This window comes from Cricetulus griseus, chromosome 3 (assembly GCF_003668045.3).
Source record: "Cricetulus griseus strain 17A/GY chromosome 3, alternate assembly CriGri-PICRH-1.0, whole genome shotgun sequence".
NCBI lineage: Eukaryota > Metazoa > Chordata > Mammalia > Rodentia > Cricetidae > Cricetulus > Cricetulus griseus.
In genome coordinates, this window is record NC_048596.1 from 24,500,888 (window position 1) to 24,521,177 (window position 20,290).

General features: G+C 43.7%; 1 protein-coding gene and 1 pseudogene across 2 annotated transcripts in view; both read left to right on the plus strand.

The window, feature by feature from the left end:
• The window catches only part of Ide (insulin degrading enzyme), a 94,142-nt gene extending 90,855 nt beyond the window's left edge, over nucleotides 1-3,287 (plus strand). For both annotated transcript variants that reach the window (XM_027406320.2, XM_027406319.2), the window contains exons 24-25: nucleotides 334-401; nucleotides 1,111-3,287. In XM_027406320.2, coding sequence (XP_027262121.1) covers nucleotides 334-401; nucleotides 1,111-1,206 — 164 coding nt within the window. In that variant the 3' untranslated portion in view covers nucleotides 1,207-3,287. The remainder of the gene's footprint in view (nucleotides 1-333; nucleotides 402-1,110) is intronic.
• Nucleotides 3,288-10,589: 7,302 nt separating this feature from the next.
• On the plus strand, nucleotides 10,590-10,978 carry LOC100767076 (annotated as a pseudogene).
• The last annotated feature ends 9,312 nt before the right edge of the window (nucleotides 10,979-20,290 follow it).

A 20,290-nucleotide genomic window follows, 5' to 3' on the forward strand; every position in this document is an offset into this window, starting at 1 on the left:
GAGGGGGGACGGAGTGATAAAGAAGTCATCTCCAGAAGTGGCTGTGGGGAAGGCCTGCAGGTGCGGCTCACCTGCCCCGTCCTCCTCTCTTGCTTTCCCAGAAGGTCAGTGCCTCAGAGTCTAATCAGGTCAGACCTGGGCTCTAGAAATGCGAGGCCAAGGTTATATGGCCTCAGAGGCACCAACATGGAGCGGGTGCTTGGCAGGATCTGAAAAGTGTGTTAAAGGCCTGGTATGGTTTATTTTTTAAATGACCTAAGTCTATCTTGGATTTTTTTAAAATTGATCTTGTTGCAAGTATGGAGTAAATAGTAAGTTTTGGTTTCCTTCCAGGTCCTGTTGTTGGAGAGTTCCCCCCTCAGAATGATATAAACTTGTCAGAAGCGCCAGCCTTGCCACAGGTAAGAAACATCAGGCATTGTCGGAGTTCTTCCTACTTAGAAAGAGCTCATTCACCAGAACACGTGAAAACCTAGAGGTTCAGGTCACTAGTATTGAAGCTACTTCAGGTCTTCTCGAATGTTCCATCACTCAGCCTTTGCCCTTGTCTGCCTTTGCCTCTGTTTTCTTTTGTTTGGGGGTCATGTAGCGCAGGCTGGCCTGAAACTCAGTGTAGCTGAAGCTGGTTTGAACTCCTAATCCCCCTACCTCGACCTCACAAATACTAGGAATGCAGGGTTGCTCCTCTACTTCTGTCTTTGCCTCTGGCCTGGACTGTGTCACTCTGCACGAAGCCATCTCCAGCCTAGCTTTCCCAGATTTGACTACTGGAGTGAGAGTGTGTGGCCCTTCCTATAGTGTCTCCGTATTTAATAATCTTGAAAGACTAGCATTTACTTGAAGGGTGAGAAAATGGGCAAAGTCATCAGACTTCTGCTGGGTGGTCGAGTCAGCCTGTATCTGCCCAGGCGAAAGCCAAGAGTTAGTTGTCTTCTGGCCCAGGGCCCCATGCACTGAGTCTCTGCAGACTCACCCATGACCCTCCGGCCTGGGTGCAGTATTGTAAACACCGCCTCCTCCCCAACACCCCAGCCTCCCACCAAAAGTTGATATGCTGTTCAGTATAATTTTTAAATGAAACACTAAAGAAAACTTTTTTTTCCTTTTCAGCCTGAAGTGGTTCATAACATGACAGAGTTCAAGCGTGGCCTGCCACTGTTTCCCCTTGTGAAGCCACATATTAATTTCATGGCTGCAAAGCTCTGAAGAGAGTGGATACGTTCCTGTATCTTTCAGGGCTGGGGGAGCAGTCTTAACCACTTGAGTAGTTTCTGGCTTGCTATTAGAGAGACAAACAGAAAAGAGTTATCAGACGTTATTATGTAGAAATGTTAAAAACCCAAAGTAATAAAATTATAAAATCTTATAGATGTAGAATATTTTTAAAATACATGCCTCTTAAATATCCTAATTTTTTTCCTTTTTAGTCCTAAGAGAAATTCCCTTATATCAACTGTTTAATCTGCAGAAGGGTATCCTAATAGAATCTTTTTTCCTTATTCTGTAAAATAGTCACTTGTCTGAAGAAAATAAGAGCTTTTTTCTAAAAGGCTTCAAAACATTTAGAAAGGATTACCTTTTTAAGAACTGATCCTCAAATCTGCTTTGTATTTGATAGTTTCCTGTAAACCGACAGAAAACATTACATTTGGCAGATAATGCACAAAGCAATGTCATTTTCGTTTATTAGTGAAATTGCTGATTATCTAAGGCATGGTTTTAATGTTTTTATAAAATTTGGGTATGTTTTTTAATCTTCTTAGTCAAATGCTGGAAAGCCCTCGAGCACACCCGATTTACAGTGCTAGAAACACAGGTCAGCCTTCCATCAAGCTCGGATTTCTCAGGATTCCTGTGGGTTCTTCTCTCGTTGAATTCTGTTGACGTTTCTGGTTTTCGTAGTTGGTTTTTGGTGTTCCATCAGCAGATGTTTGCTGCTGTGTAGCGTGTGAGACATGCTGTGCTAACGTCACCTGTTGTGACCCCCAGAACTCCTAGGGTGAATTTTCGATCAGTCTGTGAACTAAATCATTTGCCCCTTTAAGGGACTTAAAAGGCAGCAAATACAAAGCCACCTCTTTGGAGATATAAAACGGTTACATTCTTACATAGCAGTCTCCGAAAGACTCTAAATTCCCTTGCTGCTTCCAGTCTCATCTTGCCTTAAGTGTTATTTTTTTGAATATATGAATATAAACATACAGATGATGACTGGGGTGGACTTTTAAAGAATATTTTTCTCACAAGAATACTATTTTAGGTGAAAATGTTACTGTAGATTTAACAGCTGTTTTAAAATATTTGCTATTATTAAAACTTGCTTCAAGAACAAGCGTGGCTATGTTTCTACACACAGGCAATAGTAATAGAAAGTGCTCCTGTTTGTCCACCAACTCAGGCAAAGTGCAGAATGGCGTTTCCAAGTGACATTTGACTGCCCCGTATGACTTGATTTGCCAGGATTTTCTGCTAAAGAGTCTTGGCTATTCACAGCTTAAGTTTTCATATTTGCCATTTTCCAAACAACGTGAACTTGGGCGGCTGTGGAGGCCGCTCTCCCCGTGGTGCTGCGATGTCTTCTATCCACGTGTTTTAGAGTCTCCCGGTGAGAAACCTGTTCTTGTCTGTCCCATCAGAAGGTGTGAGTCATCATTTCCTTCTCGTCTAAGCAATTGGCCAAGCAGCCAAGGCTGACTTTGAACTCCTGATCCTCCTGCCTCCACTTCTCAAGTGCCGGGATTAGGCGTGCGTCACCCCGCCCAGCGTGACTATGCAGCTTTTCATCGAACTGCAAAATATATACAAGACAAATCTAAAATTAGTTCTGAGTATTTGAATCCATCAGTGTAAAAGCAGATAGCAGTCTGCTACCTTTTCTGTAAATGATTACATGCCGTTGAGTAACTTAGCTCATTTTTAAAAGATGGGTACAGTTAAAAGCATGTCTTTTGTATGAGAAGAGGCACTTGAAGAGACTGGAAAACAATTCCATGTTGCTTCTGTGAACCTGCCCATGGTGTTCAGTGTGCTCTAGAGCTCCTGTGTGTCACCTGACATCCTGACCGGTTCATCTCAGCGGGTCCAGGTTGTGGTCCATGAACAAGAACAGACTACCCAGAGACTGCCGTGTACTCAAGCTTAGCAAGCGAGATTTGCGAAAAAGTCACGAGTTACCAGAGACTTAAAAAAAAGTCTTTTTAATCAGTTGATGTGTAAGAGCATGTGACACTGCCAGTATGGTGAGGTCCTGGGGTTACCCTGTTTACAATAAATCTCCTGAACCGAAACTCTCTGTGTGGGATTATTTTATAGTTGGTGTGGAATAGTGCCCGCCCTCAGCTTCCCCTCAGCATCACGATCTGACAAGATTCCTGGCTTCTGTTACTCTGTTGCAGAAAGCAGTGGATTAGTGTATATTTGTGCACGTACACATTTATGTGCATAAATGTTGGTATCTTGTTTGCTAAAGTAGCTCAGTTTCAGACTTTTATAGATAACTTTTGTAAAATAGGAGCCTTGGTGTGGGAGACCAAACTCTTGTTGAGCCCTGTCACTGACACAAAAGGAAGTCACCCAGACAGATGAAAAGAAATGGAAGGTTTGATTGTCCATTATCAAAGAGTGAGTACATAGTTCAAGCCCTTCTCCCCAGGGCACACAGTCAATTAACAGCAGGAAATTACACCATTTTAGGTTAATATTCTAGGAGATCTAGAAGGCAACCCTTCTCTATTGGTATTATCATAGTAACAAAATGGAGAGCAAAACAGCATGTGATCATTTCAGTAGATTAATAAGAGTATTTTAGGAAGCTAATGATGAAAGTGTCAGCAAATGAAGAGCCTGCCTTCACCCCACTAGGGAACTTTATGAAGTAGATACAGCGGGCGTTTAGTGAAGGAGTGCAGACGCTTCTGCTGAGGCCCTCATGAGAACACCTCTTCTAGATTTGTGTCTGAGGTCCTAGGCAGTGCAACAAGGTATCAGCACTGGGAAATATACAACTGGGCAACATGGTCACAAGCACAAAATCATGAGGAATCCTCAGAGCTGCTATTAACAAGATATGGTGATAAGAAAAGATGGCAAAGACAGCCCCACAAACAAACCAACTGTGCATATATACCGCCAGTGGGATTGAAATATTTCAGTATCTCAAAGTATGAAGAATTTAAGAGTAAAGTTACCAGAACATGGAAACTTACATATTAAAACTAACCAGCTGCAGTGGGTGCTCAACCAGGTCATGACTGTGCAGGCAGGCAGAGCATGGAGATTACAGGAAGTTTTCAAAGAAGGGGAGTGTGGAGAATTTATTCTTAGACCTCATGGCAAGACCCTGTCTCAAATAAAATACAAATGGAGTTGGTGTGGTGGCTTAGGCCCAACAGAGTTAGAGGCAGGCAGATCTCTTGAGTTTGAGGCCAGCCTGGTCTATGTAATGAATTCAAAACTAGCCAGGACTACACATTGAGATCCTGTTTCCAAGAGGGTGGAGGTAAGAACAAAATGAGATAGTGTTCTATGAGGGCTGACCTGGAATTCAGACTGACCTCAATCCTTTGACACTCCTACCTCTAGTGTTTAGATTACAGGCCAGGGCTACCGTGTGGCTAACAAGTATGTTCTCAAAGGGGAGTTGAGGGTTCCTTTATTGTAGGGTCCTTAATGGGTGGCATACACAAAGATGAGCATGGCCAGTTTTTCTAAGGCTCACATGGATGTGATGCTGGTCCACATTTGAGGTAAGCAACAAATCCTGGAGTTTGTCCCCAGCTGGGTCTGGCTGTGTGTGCCTCTAATCCCAGCAATTGGGAAATGGGGGACATGACAGCTAAAGGTAGCCCTGACTGTGTAGGAAGAATCTTTAAGAAAGCAAACAAGGGGCTGGAGAGATGGCTCAGCAGTTAAGGGCACTGACTGCTCTTCCAAAGGACCTGGGTTTAATTTCCAGTACCCACATGGTGACTTAAAACTGTAATTCCCCTTCTAGGGAACCCAACATCCTCACACAGATATTCATGCAGGCAAAACACCAATGGACATAAACTAAATTAAAAATGTTTTTAAAGCAAACGAAAACACAAGGAATCTACTCTGAAGTTTTGTGGCACAAGTGAGTGCATACGGATACATAACACACTGCTTCACGGAGGCTGGGGAGAGAGAGACTTCCTTGTCTTCACCAATAGTGAATCCATCAGTTCTTGTTCATCTCTCGGGACTCTGTGATCAGTTATGAAGTGTTAATTATTTTTAACTTTTTAATATTTTAACGTAATTGTGTGAGTGTGTGTGTCTCAGAGGTCTGGTGTCATTCCTCAGGTGCTGTCCACCTTGTTTTTAAAAATATCTTTTGTCTTGGGACTCCCAGGTTAAGTCATGCTGTCTGACCAGCAAGCCCCATCATACCTACCTTTTTTTAAAAAAAATATTTTTTATTGTGTGTGTGAGGGGCTACACCACCAATGTGGAGGTCAGACATAACCCAAGAGTGGTTATGTGAGTCCCAGGGAATGATCACAGGTCCTTGGACAACAGCAAGACTTTTATTATTTTTTACTTATTTATTTCTTTGAGGTTTCACTTTTTATCCTAAGCTGGTCTCGAACTCACAGAGATTTGCCTGCCTCTGCCTCCCAAGTGCTGGGATTAAAGGTTTGTACCACCATGCTTCCCTCTTTATGTGTTGTTTTTTAGATGTTGATCTTGGATCCCATTATATAGCCTTTCTGATTGAACTTGTCTGGGGAAGAGTGGGGCTGGCAGCGCAAAACCAGCACTGTCCACCAGATGGAGACAAAACACTTCCGTGAAAAGTGCTCCACACAAAACCTGATTTCAATGCCTATTCCAATTTATGTTATACCAATCAGGTCAAAAATGTAGCAATAACCGGGCATGCATACCCATAATCCCAGAATTTAGGAGGTTGAGGCAGGAGGATTGCAAGTTTTAGTCTAGCTGGAACTACATAGCAAAACCTGCTCCAATGTTCAGCTGTCAAAAAACTGACCCTGGCTCTGGAGAAATGGCTCAGTGGTTAAGAACACTGACTGCTCTTCTAGAGGTCCTGAGTTCAGTTTCCAGCAACCATATGGTGGTTCACAAACCATCTGTAATGAGATCTAGTGTCTTCTTTTTGCAAAACACTATATATGTAATAAATATTTTTTTAAAAAATTGGGATCCTGTGTGTCACCTCTCGTCCCCTCCCCCCTTCCCTCCTGAACCCAGGGTCTTGCTCATGTTGTAGGCTGAGCTCATGCTCCCATTTTACCTACATGCCTTATTAAGGTACCAATCCCTTTCTGACCCTTTGTCCCCTTGTTAGATAAGTGGAGATGGCCAAAGAGATGTAGGTGAAGCCACTCCAAAGCCTCAAGAACTTTTGTTCCCATACCGCCCCCTCCTGCCCTCTATTTACCCCATCCTCCTGAGGTGCAGGAGCCATCACTGTCCCTGAGATGACAAGTGTGAGGACAAAGGCCGCCACTGAGGATGGCAGAGAGGCTCAGGGGTCCCTTCTTGGTGACCACTCTGAGCAGTGACTGTCTGTGGGGATTATGGAGGTATGAACTTGGTTTTGAGGCATGAGAGCCACTGTTGGACAGGCTACAGTTTGAGGATAAAATTATTACTTGATCCATCATGATGTATGTTGGGTTGGGCTTCCGTGTAGAGCATGCATGCAGAGTGGGGAGTATGTTGTGGAGTGCCGATCTGGGACCAGGGAAGCAAGAGGCAGAGCCATCAAGGGTCTGAGCTGTGCATGCCTCACAGCACAGGTCCAAGAGAGGGGCGTGCCTTTCAGACGCAGCTGGGCCTGCATGGTACATTGCACCCCACCCCACGCCCATCCCGGGAATCCAAACCTTCTAAGTTAATGGTAGGCCAACCAGGAGGTGTCCAGGACTGGGGAAGAATGGCCCAGAGGGTGGGACAGACACACACACATGCAAATATACACCACACAAATATACACCACACATTATACACACCACACACACACACGCACACTCACACACACACACACACACACACACGTGCGCACACAAACATACACGCACACACATATACAACCACCTAGTATCACCCAATCATGAACCACATGAAACTTCTAAACCTGGAATGACAGATGGCCTTCTCACTGGCTCTGTGCTGCTGTTTGCCCCCGAGTTCTGGTGTCTCCAGACACATGCGTAGGTTTTCCTGAAGCCCATCACACTGTGTAGACCTCTACCAGCAAGTGTCCGGTACCTCTGCTCCTCCGGCACCTCCCTGCCTCCTCCTCCTATGTGTTTACTTAATTAAAATTTGCTGCCAACCTCAGGTGGCTTCTTTTATTCTGTTTTTTTTTTGTTTTTTTTTTTTTTGTGCGGGGAGTGGGAGTTGAGTTTCTGACCTTTGGATCTTGATTTCCAATTAAGTATATTGTCAAATATTAACATTACAACTGGTGGGTTAGCTTTAGGATAGAAATTTGTGTTGGGTAAGTGCAAGAATATCCATTTATTTTGAGACAGGGTCTCATTGTGCAGCCCTGGCTGACCTGGAACTCTGTATATAGACCAGGCTGGCCTTGAACACACAGCAATCTTCCTGCCTTTGCCTCCCAGGTGCTTGTGGTAAACATACCCCACCATGTTGGAAAGCCAGCAGCTAAAACATCTGCTTTAAATTTAGCCATGCTGAAGCGTTTCCTCTAAAATCAGGAACAAGACAAGGCTGTCCACTCTCTCCATATCTCTTCAATATTGTACTTGAAGTTCTGGCTAGAGCAATAAGACAAGAAAAGGGGACCAAAAGGATACAAATTGGAAAGGAAGAAGTCAAACTTTCACTATTTGCAGATGACATGATAGTCTACATTAGTGACCTGAAAAACTCTACCAGGGAACTCCTACGGCTGATAAACACCTTCAGCAAAGTGGCAGGATACAAAATTAAATAAAAAAAAAATCAGTAGCCCTACTATATACAGATGATAAATCTAATGAGAAAGAAATAAAGGAAACATCACCTTTCACAATATCCACAAGCAACATAAAATATCTTGGGGTAACACTAACCAAAAAAGTGAAAGACCTGTACAATAAGAACTTTGAGACTTTAAAGAAAGAAATTAAAGATACCAGAAAATGGAAAGATCTCCCATGCTCTTGGATAGGTAGAATTAACATAGTAAAAATGGCAATCCTGCCAAAAGCAATCTACAGATTCAATGCAATCCCCATCAAAATCCCAACACAGTTTTTCACAGACATTGAAAGAACAATACTCAACTTTATATGGAAAAATAAAAAACCCAGGATAGCCAAAACAACTCTTTACAATAAAGGATCTTCTGGAGGCATCACCATCCCCGACTTCAAGCTCTACGATAGAGCCATAGTTCTGAAAACAGCTTGGTATTGGCACAAAAATAGACAGACCGATGGAATCGAATTGAAAACCCTGATATTGACCCACGCACCTATGAATACCTTATTTTTGACAAAGGTGCTAAATCTATACATTGGAAAAAAGATAGCATCTTCAACAAATGGTGCTGGTACAATTGGATTCAGACATGCAGAAAATTGCAGATAGATCCATACCTGTTGTCACCATGCACAAAACTTAAGTGCAAATGGATCAAAGATCTCAGCATAAATCCAGCCACACTGAATCTTATAGAAGAGAAAGTGGGAATTGCCCTTAAACAAATTGGCACAGGAGACCGATTCCTGAACATTACACCAGTAGCACAGACATTGAGGTCTGCAATTAATAAATGGGACCGCCTGAAACTGAGAAGCTTCTACAAGGCAAAGGAAACAGTCAGTAGGACAAAACGACCACCCACAGAATGGGAAAAGATCTTCATCAATCCCACATCTGACACAGGACTGATTTCCAAAATATATAAGGAGCTCAAGAAGCTAGCCACCAAAACACCAAACAATGAAATTAAAAAGTGGGGTGCAGAACTAAATAGAGAATTCTCAACAGAGGAATCTGAAATGGCTGAAAGACACTTAAGAAAGTGCTCAAAATCCTTGGCCATCAGAGAAATGCAACTCAAAACAACTCTGAGATACCACCTCACACCTGTCAGAATGGCTAAAATCAAAAATACCAATGACAATCTATGCTGGAGAGGATGTGGAGAAAAAGGAACACTCCTCCATTGCTGGTGGGAGTTCGAACTTGTAAGACCACTCTGGAAATCAGTATGGCGGTTGCTCAGAAAAATGGGAATCAGTCTACCTCAAGATCCAGCCATTCCTCTCTTGGGTATATACCCAAATAGTGCATGTTCATACAACAAGGACATATGTTCAACCATGTTCATAGCAGCATTGTTTGTAATAGCCAGAACCTGGAAGCAACCTAGATGCCCCTCAACTGAAGAATGGATTGAGAAAATGTGGTACATTTATACAATGGAGTACTACTCAGCAGAAAAAAGCAATGGAATCTTGAAATTCGCAGGCAAATGGATGGAACTAGAAGAAACCATCCTGAGTGAGGTAACCCAGTCACAAAAAGACAAACATGGTATGTACTCACTCATATATGAATTTTAGACATAGAGCAAAGGATTACCAGCCTATAATCCTCTTCACCAAAGAAACTAGGAAACATGAAGGACTCTAAGGGATAAATGGTCCCCAGGAATGGGAAGTGGCATGAACTCCTGAGCTAATTGGGAGCATGAGGGTAGGGGGGAGGGAGCTGCTACAATAAGAGCAAGAGAAGAAGAGTAGAGGAGAGGAAATGGAGGAGCAGAAATATTGAGTTGGGGGAAGAATAGAGGAGAGCAGGATGAGAGATACCATATCAGAGGGAGCCACTATAGGTCCAAGAAGAGATCTGGAACCAGGGAGATCTCCAGAGACCTACAAGGATGACACAATCTGACAATCCAGGCAAAGGTGGAGAGGATAACCTAAAAGCCCTTCCCCTAAAATGAGATTGATGATTTCTGTTTATGCCATCCTAGAGCCCTCATCCAGTGGCTGATGGAAGCAGAGACAGACATCCACAGATATACACTGAGCTGAAATCGGGAATTTAGTTGAAGAGAGGGAGAAATGAAGAGTGAAGGGGTCTGTACCAGGTTGGAGAAACCCACAGGAACAGTTGGCCTGAACAAGGGGAGCACATTGACCCCAGATGCTGTCGGGGAGGCCAGTACAAGACTGATCCAGACCCCTGAACATGGATGTCAATAAGGAGGCCTCTGCACTCCAGGGAGCCTCTGGTGGTGGATTAGTATTTTTCCCTGGTGCAAGAAGGGACTTTGAGAGCCCATCCCACGTGAAGGGATACACTCTGGCCCTAGACACATGGAGAAGGGCCCAGGACCAGTACAGGAAGATTTGGTGGACTTTGCAGAGCCCCTGTTGAGGGCCCTACCCTGCCTGGGGAGTGGTGGGTGGATGGGGTGAGGGGTAGGTTGGGTGTGGGGGAGGAGGGATGGGGGTGAGGGGAGGGAGAGGGAGAGAGAGAAGGGACTTACATGTGAAACAAGCCTGTTCCCTAACTAGAATAAATAAAAATTTAGCTGTGCTGACTTTCCGCCATCTTTCTGCGCAGTCACCATGGTGCTCATGAATATTCTGGCCGATGCTCTGAAGAGCATCAACAATGCTGAGAAGGAGGCAAACGCCATGTCCTCATCAGGCCCTGCTCCAAAGTCATCCTTTGGTTCCTAACTGTGATGATGAAGCACGGTTACATTGGTGAATTTGAAATCATCGATGACCACAGAGCTGGGAAAATTGTCGTGAACCTCACAGGCAGGTTGAACAAGTGTGGAGTGACCAGCCCTAGATTTGATGTGCAGCTCAGAGACCTAGAAAAATGGCAGAACAATCTGCTCCTGTCTTGTCAGTTTGGCTTCATTGTACTGACAACCTCAGCTGGCCATCATGGACCATGAAGAAGCAAGATGAAAACAGGAGGGAAAATCCTGGGATTCTTTTTCTAGAGATGTAAAACATAAATAAAAAGCCTCCATAGACCAAAAAAAAAAAATTAGCCATGCTGTTTAGCAAATAAAAGATTCATGGCCAGAAAAAGATAGTGATATACAGTAAAGACAGATTCAGATGAAGAAAAAACCTCTAAAGGGTTTACAATATGTTTTAAAATATGGTTTGATCAAGCAAGACCCCCTGAAGCAGTAGCCCAGGTGATCCACATCCAAACAGCTGGGACAATGCAGCCTTGCAGACTACTACAGTCAGTATTTGACCAGGTTTCTGGGTTTTCTAAGGATCACCATGGTATTGACAGTGCCCCCAAACAGCAGGAAGAAGTTTGGAGAGAATGATGCCCAAATTCCCAAATATTATAACTTTTTCATTTAAATTGAATTGGTTATAAATGGTTAATGATCACAGTCAATCTCTAAAGTAAAAAAAGGGAATATGATATAGAAATGAATATTTTTCATTGGTATGGATTTTGATTTATTGATACAAATTTAAGATCCATTTTGTTATATGTATATTTCTCTTCTTGTTTAGGTATTGTACTTGTACAGCTCATTTAAAAATGTAATAATGTATAATTAAATACAGATTACTGTCACCCATAATAGTAAAAACTTACGTAAGTTAGGTTTTCTAGATATACAGATATATATCTGAGATGTATAGTCTTCAAACCTTTTAAAGACCTACAGAATATGGCATTTAAAATGGTTTAGGGTTTTTCATGACAATGAGACACAACTGCTCCTGGCAACACCAATTACATCAAAAAGGAGGATAGACATTGAAGAAACTCGATCTGGAGTTGATTTCAATATGGCGAGACTAGCAGTTTAAACAAGAAACTGCTCTTGCCTGGACTGTTTGAATGTATGCTGTCCAAACTGGACATACAGAACACACAGGAAAGTGACTGCTAAATTTTCCAAAACAAAATGAGACAGTCCTTCGGGGTTCCTGCTTCATGGAAAAGTTTGCCAGACATTCTGCAGGACACAGAGAAAAATGACTAACTGCCAATGCAGGTGGACAGTTTCAAATTTCCTGCTTCACTGAGAAGTCTGCCACAATAGGCCTGTACACTGAAGATGGATTCCCCAACATTACAGAGAAACTTTGGGTGACTGTCCAGGCAGTGAGATGTCTCTGTCAATTCTAGAGTTAATATATTATCCTTCTGAGGTCTTTGATGAAGTTGAAGACAGTTATGGTTATGGTTTTCCTTAGTTATGATAACAGATAAGTTACACATAAAACTGTAGACTCACAAAGACAGGGTATTTTCTATAAATTTTGCCAAATGTTAATGAACTAAATATTGTTAACTATAGTTCTTACTTGATCACTGATTCGTTATATAAAATTTTACTATGTTAAAATTAAAACCCTTTTTATTTAGACGGAAAAGAGGAGATGGTATGGGATGACCTTCTGGATATCTGTTTCTCTTATTGGTTGATGAATAAAGCACTGTTTGGCCAATGGAGGTGGGAAAAGAGGTGGGGCTAGTAGATGAGAAGGCGGCTGGGGAGAGGCAGAGAGAGACACCGTGCAGCCGAGGAAAGAGTAACGGGTTCAGACCCTTCTCTGCTAAGATAAGAGCCCAGGAAGAGAGGACACGTAGAGCATTCTCCAGTAAGCCAAGACCATGTGGAAATAATTAATAGAAATGGGTTAATAATTAAGACCAAGCTAGCCAATAAGAAGCCCTAGCCATTGGCCAACAGTTTAGTAATTAATATAGCATCTGTGTGTTTATTTGGGGCTGAAGGACAACAGGACCTGCCAGGGCAAGAAACTCCAGCAACAGGTTCTCTTTCCACTGTGTAGATTCCAGGGACAGAAGCATAGTTTGATGTATCCCATTGATTAGTGAGTGAATTTCTTTTTAAGCAGAACTATTCAAAATAAATAAAATTTAAAAACAAAAACAAACCCTAGGCTGTTCCCTTATTCTACCTTATTATACCTGTCACAGCCTGTGACTTCTTCTGGGTAGGAACCAGATCAAGTCTCACAGACCATTTCTGTGAGCAAATGCACAGACAGCAGACAGAGACAAACAGCCGAGAGCAGTGTATTGTGGTCTGTATGTGTGTTGTGATACACTACATGTGTGTAGTGACGAAGGTGTCACCCCCAGCAGTGTCCTCCCAGACACTAACTAGAAAACTGAGAATCCTCAGGCCACTGCTTCCAATCCCTTTCCCATCTCCCCTACTTGGTATCCTAAGGGTGTTTCAACTTCCCCCCTCTCTCCTCCTGGCTGTCAGCATCTTCCGATCGAGCCCAGCATTACTCTTTGATGCCAACATCGGCACACCTCCCCTGACTCTCCATGCTGCCACCAGACATTATCTAAAACCTCCAGCTAGCTGACCCCGTGGCTCCTCCAACCCCCATTGTCTCATCTAGCTGAAGCTTTCCTGGAATCCACCACATGACTGAGACTAGCCTTGAACTACTGATCCTCCTGCATCTACCTCTCACATGCTGTGATACCATGCCTAACTCACAAATAGGGCGGGTTTTTTTTTTTTTTTTTTGCCTATAGATTGTGTAGGAGTTTCTCGTTTTACGTTAATGAGTCAACCCTAATTAACACCTTTTAAAGATGTATTACATGTGTATGAGCGTTTGCCTGCCGTATATATGTGCACCACATGCATGGTGGCAGATCTCTGGGACTGGATTACAGATGGTCCTGAGACACCATGTAGATGCTGGAAACCAAACCCAGGTCCCCCGTTAGGAGCTGTAAGTGCTCCTAACCGTTGAGCCATCTCTCCATTCCCAATCCCATTTTTTTAACTAATGAATCACATTTGGAGAGGACAGTTTTAGGTTTGCAGCAAAACTGAGCAGAAAGGAGAACTCCAAATTTCTCCACTCCCCTCCATTGGAAAGGAGAGAAGCCCCGTTGTATCAGTGTGGTCCCTCTATTATTCACTTGGTGCTTGGTCTTGAGCACAGGGACTCGTGTGGTAAGCACTTGCTCTCCCACTGAGCTACGTTCCCCAGCTCACCTCCAGTACTGGCATTTTCCTCCTCCCATGCCTAGTATCCCAGCTCCCACTTTCCCATCACAGATCTATTACCCTCCTCCCTCCCTGCTTTTCTCCTCTCATGGGCCCTTTTCCAAGTTGCACTCACACTCACTTCCATATAAATACACAAACACACAAATTAGAAGTCAGGACACACACATGAGCCAGGCAGTGAGTGGTGGCGCACACCTTCAGTCTCAGCACTTGGGAGGCAGCGGCAGGCAGATCTCCAGGTCTACAGAGGAGTTCCAGAACAGTCAGGGCCATGTAGAAACCCTGTCTCTAAAAAAAAACAAAATAAAAAGGATACACATATGAATGAAACATGCAGTATTTGTCTGTCAGTGGGTAAAAACGCTTGGCTGACAAGCCTGACAACAAAGTTTGATCCCCATGAGCCTGATGTCCAAGACCCACATGGTGGAAGGAGAGAACTGACTCCCAAAAGTTGTCCTCTGACCTCCACATGTGCACCTCCCAAAACGAGTAAATTAATATTTTCTAGCTCCATCTATTTCCCTGCAAATTTTATAGCTTAATTTTTCTTTATAATTAAGTAAAAATCCCTTGTGCATACCTACCAAATTTTTCTTATACACTAATCTGTTTAGTTTTTTTGAAAAACCTTCATGTGGTAATATTTTGTTTGGTTTGTGCTCTAACAAATAAAGATTGCCTGGAGATCAGAGTGTGGAGCTAGCTACTAGTTAACCATAGAGGCCAAACAGGGATTACACCTTTAATCCCAATACTTGGGATCTCATGCCTTTGATCCCAGCAGTAGGGAGGAGGGAACAGGAAGTAATGTGGCTGGGTGGAGAGAGGAATATAAGGCAGGTGAGACAGAAACTCACCCCCTTTTCAGGCTGAGGAGTTGGCTAGTTAAGAAGTGACTGTAGCTTGCTCCTTGGTCTCTCTGATCTTTCAGCATTTACCCCTATATCTGACTCTGGGTTTTTATTATTAAGACCAATTAGAATTCCAGTTATACCTCCATTGATTTTCATAGTGCTGTGAAATCCCTTTTTTGAGGTAGGGTCTCATGCAGGGTAGCTGACCTAGAGCTCACTTTATAGCCAAGGATGACCTTGAACTTCTGACCTTCCCGGTGGAGTTTCTGGTACTTGCTATCTTGTCTGATTTATGTAGAGCTGGGGATTGAATCCGTGGCTTCATGCATGCTAGGCAAGCACTCTACCAACACAGCCACATTCCCAGCCTATTTTTAAAGATCTAATTCCAGACAAAAGGTAGGATCCTTACATCCTAATCAACTCTGCAATCGTGTGAGGATTGGGGATTAACACAAACACCCCAAAGTCAGAGCTCACCAACAATGCCAGCTCACAGAATAAGTCTATTCCAACTTCTGACAAGTGGGACTATTTCTTCCTCGCTTATCTGTTAGACTTTACCCATAAAACTACTTGGACTTGATGCCTTCCTTTTTGGAAGGCTATTGGTTGTGTGATTTTCAAAATAATCATGTGACTACCCATTGATTTCTCTTTCAGTGACGTTTGGTAGATGCTATCTTTCAAGGAACTGGTTGCTCCCTCCATTCTCTCCTTTTGCTCTTCCTTTGTCTGTGATAGGATCCTACTCTATAGCCTAGGCTGGCCTAGAACTCATGTGTCCCAGGCTGACTCTAAGCTCACTCTAATCCTTCCTCACTCTCTCGAGATAACTGATGTGAGGTACCACTCCTGGCCAAAGCCCATTTCCTCTACACTGAGGTTGAAAGTGCAGAACTGTTTGTGATACTCCTCGTATATTTATCAGGGCCTGGTGACCTGAGTTTGATCCTCAGAACCACATGATAGAAGGAAAGAACTGATTCCTACATGTTGCCCTCTGACCTGCATGTGCAACCATGGTACACATGTACCACACACAGACATAGACACACACAGACAACGCCATGCATGCTAAGGAAAACATCCTGTGGTTAGGACTGATGGACTCTCTTCCGTTTCTGGTAACAGAAGCTTGCATCTTTTCTCATTTTCTTGGTTAACCAGGAGAGAGGGTTGCTCTATCTTTTCAGAGGACCCAAATTTCTCCATCACTTTCCCGTTTTCAGTGTCACTGCATTTTACTCTGTGTGTGTGTGTGTGTGTGTGTGTGTGTGTGTGTGTGTGTGTGTGTGTGTGTGTTTTCTTTTGCTTGCTTTGGGCTTATATTCTGGTTGGTTGGTTTTGTTGTTCTTTGTAGAAAGGATTTATGTAGCCTGGGCTGCTGTCTAACATGCTATGCAGATGAGTTATGAATTTTGTCTCCCAAGTGCTGAGATAAACTGTGCCAGCATGTCCAGTTTGTCTCATAGTGGGGATGAAACCCCTGGTGGCTCTGTGCATACTTAGCAAGGATTACATCAGCAGCAGTCTCTCCTGTACCCCTCCACCCGCCCCCTCCATACTCTCCTACCTCCTTTCCTTCCCAAGAACATGCTAGGACTGCAGGCCCTGGTACCGTCGTTTTCTTACATGTGCTATTCAGCATGGCAGATCTTTTCCACCCCCCCGTTTTGTTTTATAATAAACAATATTTTCATTCAGTTTAAAATATTAAAAGGTTTCTTTTGAGACTTCTTTGATCAATGTGCTATTTAGTAATTAATATATTGGGCTTTTTATTCTTGTTTTTTGTTTTTTGTTTTGTGTGTGTGTGTGTGTTTGCAATTTTGAGATGGTGAACCTAGGATGGACTCAAAAACATCCTCTTGCCTCTGCTTGCAAGTAGCTGGGTCTAGAGGCTTAGAAGTGTAGTGTGCAACTGTCAACTATTTGGAGGATTCCCAGTTAGGTTTGTGTTATTCCTGGTTTCATTTCACTGCAGTCTGAGAGTGTGTTTGTTGGCTTTCAGATAGAGTCTTTCTAATAGCCCAAGCTGGCTTCCAGCTCACCATCCTGGTGTTTCTGCCTCTTGAGTGCTGGGATGAGAGGCATATGCCACCATGCCAGCAGCTGAGGCCTATTTTGTAGAACTTTTCTTTTTAAGCTTGTTAAAGGGTGTTTTTCCATCTAGAGTGTGACTTCAGTGAAGGTTTTGCCTGAGTTTGAGAATAATGTTCCCCCTCGTTTGTCAGATGGGTGCTCTGCAAATGTCAACAGTTGGAGATGACTGAGGCTGCTGACTGGGCTGCTCTTGGCCTCCTGCATTTTCTGTTTGATCGTCAATCGCTGTTAGGCAGGGGCTAGAGTATGCAACTCTAATGGACTCATCCTTTTTGTGTTTCTGTTAAATGGATTTCTGTTCTCTCAGATATTTTGACTCTCTGCTGTTCAGCTTGATCGTATTAATGACTGTTAGGTCTTTTTGGAGAATAGACTACAGTTGTTTTGCTCCTCTTGGCCCCTGATTGTTTTCGTTGCACCAGTGGGCTCTGCAGCAGGAAACTGGGATCTTGCTCCATTTAAGCCCTCAAGTCTCCCATTCTCTGGGAGGCAGATGGCTATCTTCGGCCGAGGATGCCGGACATGAGGTTCTGGGTCCACAGAACAGCAGCCAGGGACTAGCCACGAAGGGTCGTGTATCCAATCTGAAATAATGTCTTCCATCACTTTTGCTCTTCTTCACAGTTTAGTCATGAACCTCGCAAAACCGTCGTTTGCTGTTCCATTAAAGTCTTCATACTCGGCAACAGCACTTGCACCTTGGCTGTAGCATCTAATATCTTTTTTCTATTTTCAATAGACTTTGTCTTTGCACAAACATTTCCTCTGATCTAACATCTCCTGCAGCTCCGGCAAACTCTGGGTCGACCCAGAGTACCCCTGGAGCTAGAGCTGACTTCAGAGAACCCCGGGGCAGCCACGAAGCCGGGATCCTCGCGCCCCAACCACCACGGTTAAGGATTCTGATTCGTTACCAAACCGCCACCCAGACAGGAACTGCAATTTGAACTTCTCCCAGAAATCAGAACAAGGTAAAGTGGCCTAAAAGCCACACCCAAATTACCGGTTTACAATCCAGGATGCCAAGTCGACATCGGTCAGGGGGGAGCTGGCTCCTCCCACCTAGACACTCTCTGATTCCCTTATTTTCAGGACGGCCTCGCTGCCTGCAGGGGTGACTGAGACCCTAAGTCCAGAGCTTTGCTGAGTCGCCACTTCGGAGAATAAACCTCCAACGGTCGGCCAGGAGCAGTGTGAAACACACCTGCAGTAAGTCCTTGTTCTTCCCCTGACATGTTCACCCCGGGACTCGTGTGTATGCCTGCATGTGTGTGGGGGCCAGAGGTCATCCTTGAGCGTTGTTTCTTGGGAGTTATCTATCTTGTTGAGGCAGTCTCCCATAGGGGCCTGGAAATCACCAATAAGGATAGACAGACAGGCCACCAAACTCTGGGGATTGTCCTGCCTCTGCCTCTCCAGCACTGGCGGTTACAAGCGTGTGTTACCAGGCCTGACTTTTTATGTACATTCTGGGCGTCAAACTCAAGTCCTCAATTTGCTGACTGAACTCTTTCCTGCTGTTCAGAGCTTTTAAGAACTCAGCAAGTGAACAAGATGCCCTTACATCTTGCTTAGTCGTTCTGTCTCTATCTTTCAAGTTCATAAATAATTGCATGAGTAAGTGTGTATGTGTGTATGAGTGTGTATGAGAGTATGTATGTGTGTATGAATGTGTATGTATGTGAGTATGTGTTTATGAGTGTGTGTATGAGTGTGAGTGTGTGTGTGTGTGTGTGTGTGTGTGTGTGTGTGTGTGTGTGTGTGTATAGCTCAAGATTCCCTTGAGCTATAGTTACAGGCAGTTATGAGCTTCTCAATGTGGGTGCTAGGAGTCAAACTCTGGTCCAGAAAAGCAACAAACTTCCTTAAGCCTGAGCCATGTCACTGCCCTTCTCTGCAGTGTCTTGCCCCGGGCTCCACCATGGTAGGATTACAGGATGAGGCACCAAGGCTGCTCACTGCTTTGGGTTTCCGCATGTTTTCTGGAAAGTCAATGCACATCAGGTTCTTGCTTCCAATACTGCACTGCCATTTCTTCTTGCAGGGCCTATTGATTTTGAGCTTGACCTTTAAAATTAATCTCCGTACTGTTGTTAGTGAGACTTAGCTGGGGAGTGGAGGTACATGGCCACATTCGTTTTTCTGATGACACAGGGAAACATCTCAAAGCTCTTAGGCACATCTGATTCACTGTTTAATCTGCTGTCCTGGTGCCCTTAAGCCAATGCTGAGTTTTGTCACTTGTGAACTGAAGGTAAGAGGGCGTCAGCACTGGGCTCCCACATTCAGGTGGCCCTTCATTTTACGATGTTACTATGTCTATCACAAATCCAACCTCTCTCACACACTTTATAAATCGCAAAGCACAGTGTCTTTCACACAGTGGCATTAAATCTGTGTCAAATACAGTGAGATCTTAACTCTCTCTTATATTTTCGTTAAATACATTTGTGTTTTACACACATTAGGGAAAACCAAACCTTAAAAGCTAAGAAAGAAAGCATGAAGAATATATAATTCATTGGCGCACTCACAAATGAAGGCTTATGAAAATGAATCTACATATAGCCTTTTCTACTCTTTTTTGTTTGTTTTTTTAGAGAAAGGAAAGTTTGTTTTTATTTGCTTGTATTTCCCTTCATTTTTTTTCTTTTTCTTTTTTAAATTTATTTATTAGTTCTAGTTAGGGAACAAGCTTATTTCACATGTAAGTCCCTTCTCCCTCTCCCTCTCCTCACTCTCATCCCTCCTCCCCCACCCCCAGCCCCCCCCACCCCATCCACCCACCACTCCCCAGGCAGGGTAGGTCCCTCAACGGGGGCTCTGCAAAGTCCACCAAGTCTTCCTGTGCTGGTCCTGGGCCCTTCCTTTTCTACTCTTGTTTCACATATCTTTCTCATATAACTTACATTTCCAGCCCAAACAAGCACAGTCAATAAAAGTTAAGGCCGGTGTCCAGCCCCAGTATCCTGTTGCATTTATTTGTTCACGTGAACATGTGCACATATATGTGAAGGTCAGAGGTCCATATATGGTATCTTCTGTAACTGCTTTCCACCTTACCTTTGAAGATTGGACCATCTCACTGGAGCAATCTGGCTAGTCTGGGATCCTCCTGCCTCAGCGTTCACAGACACACTTGGCTTCTTTCTTGGTTGTCAGGGATCCAAACTCAGGCCCTCATGCCACTGAAACAAGCGTTTTACTGGCTGAGCCATCCCCAGCTCTCCTCATTCCCAGCCTTGGATTTTGTTTGTTTCTGAGACAAGGTCTTGCTATGTAGCCCAGGCTGGCCTATGAC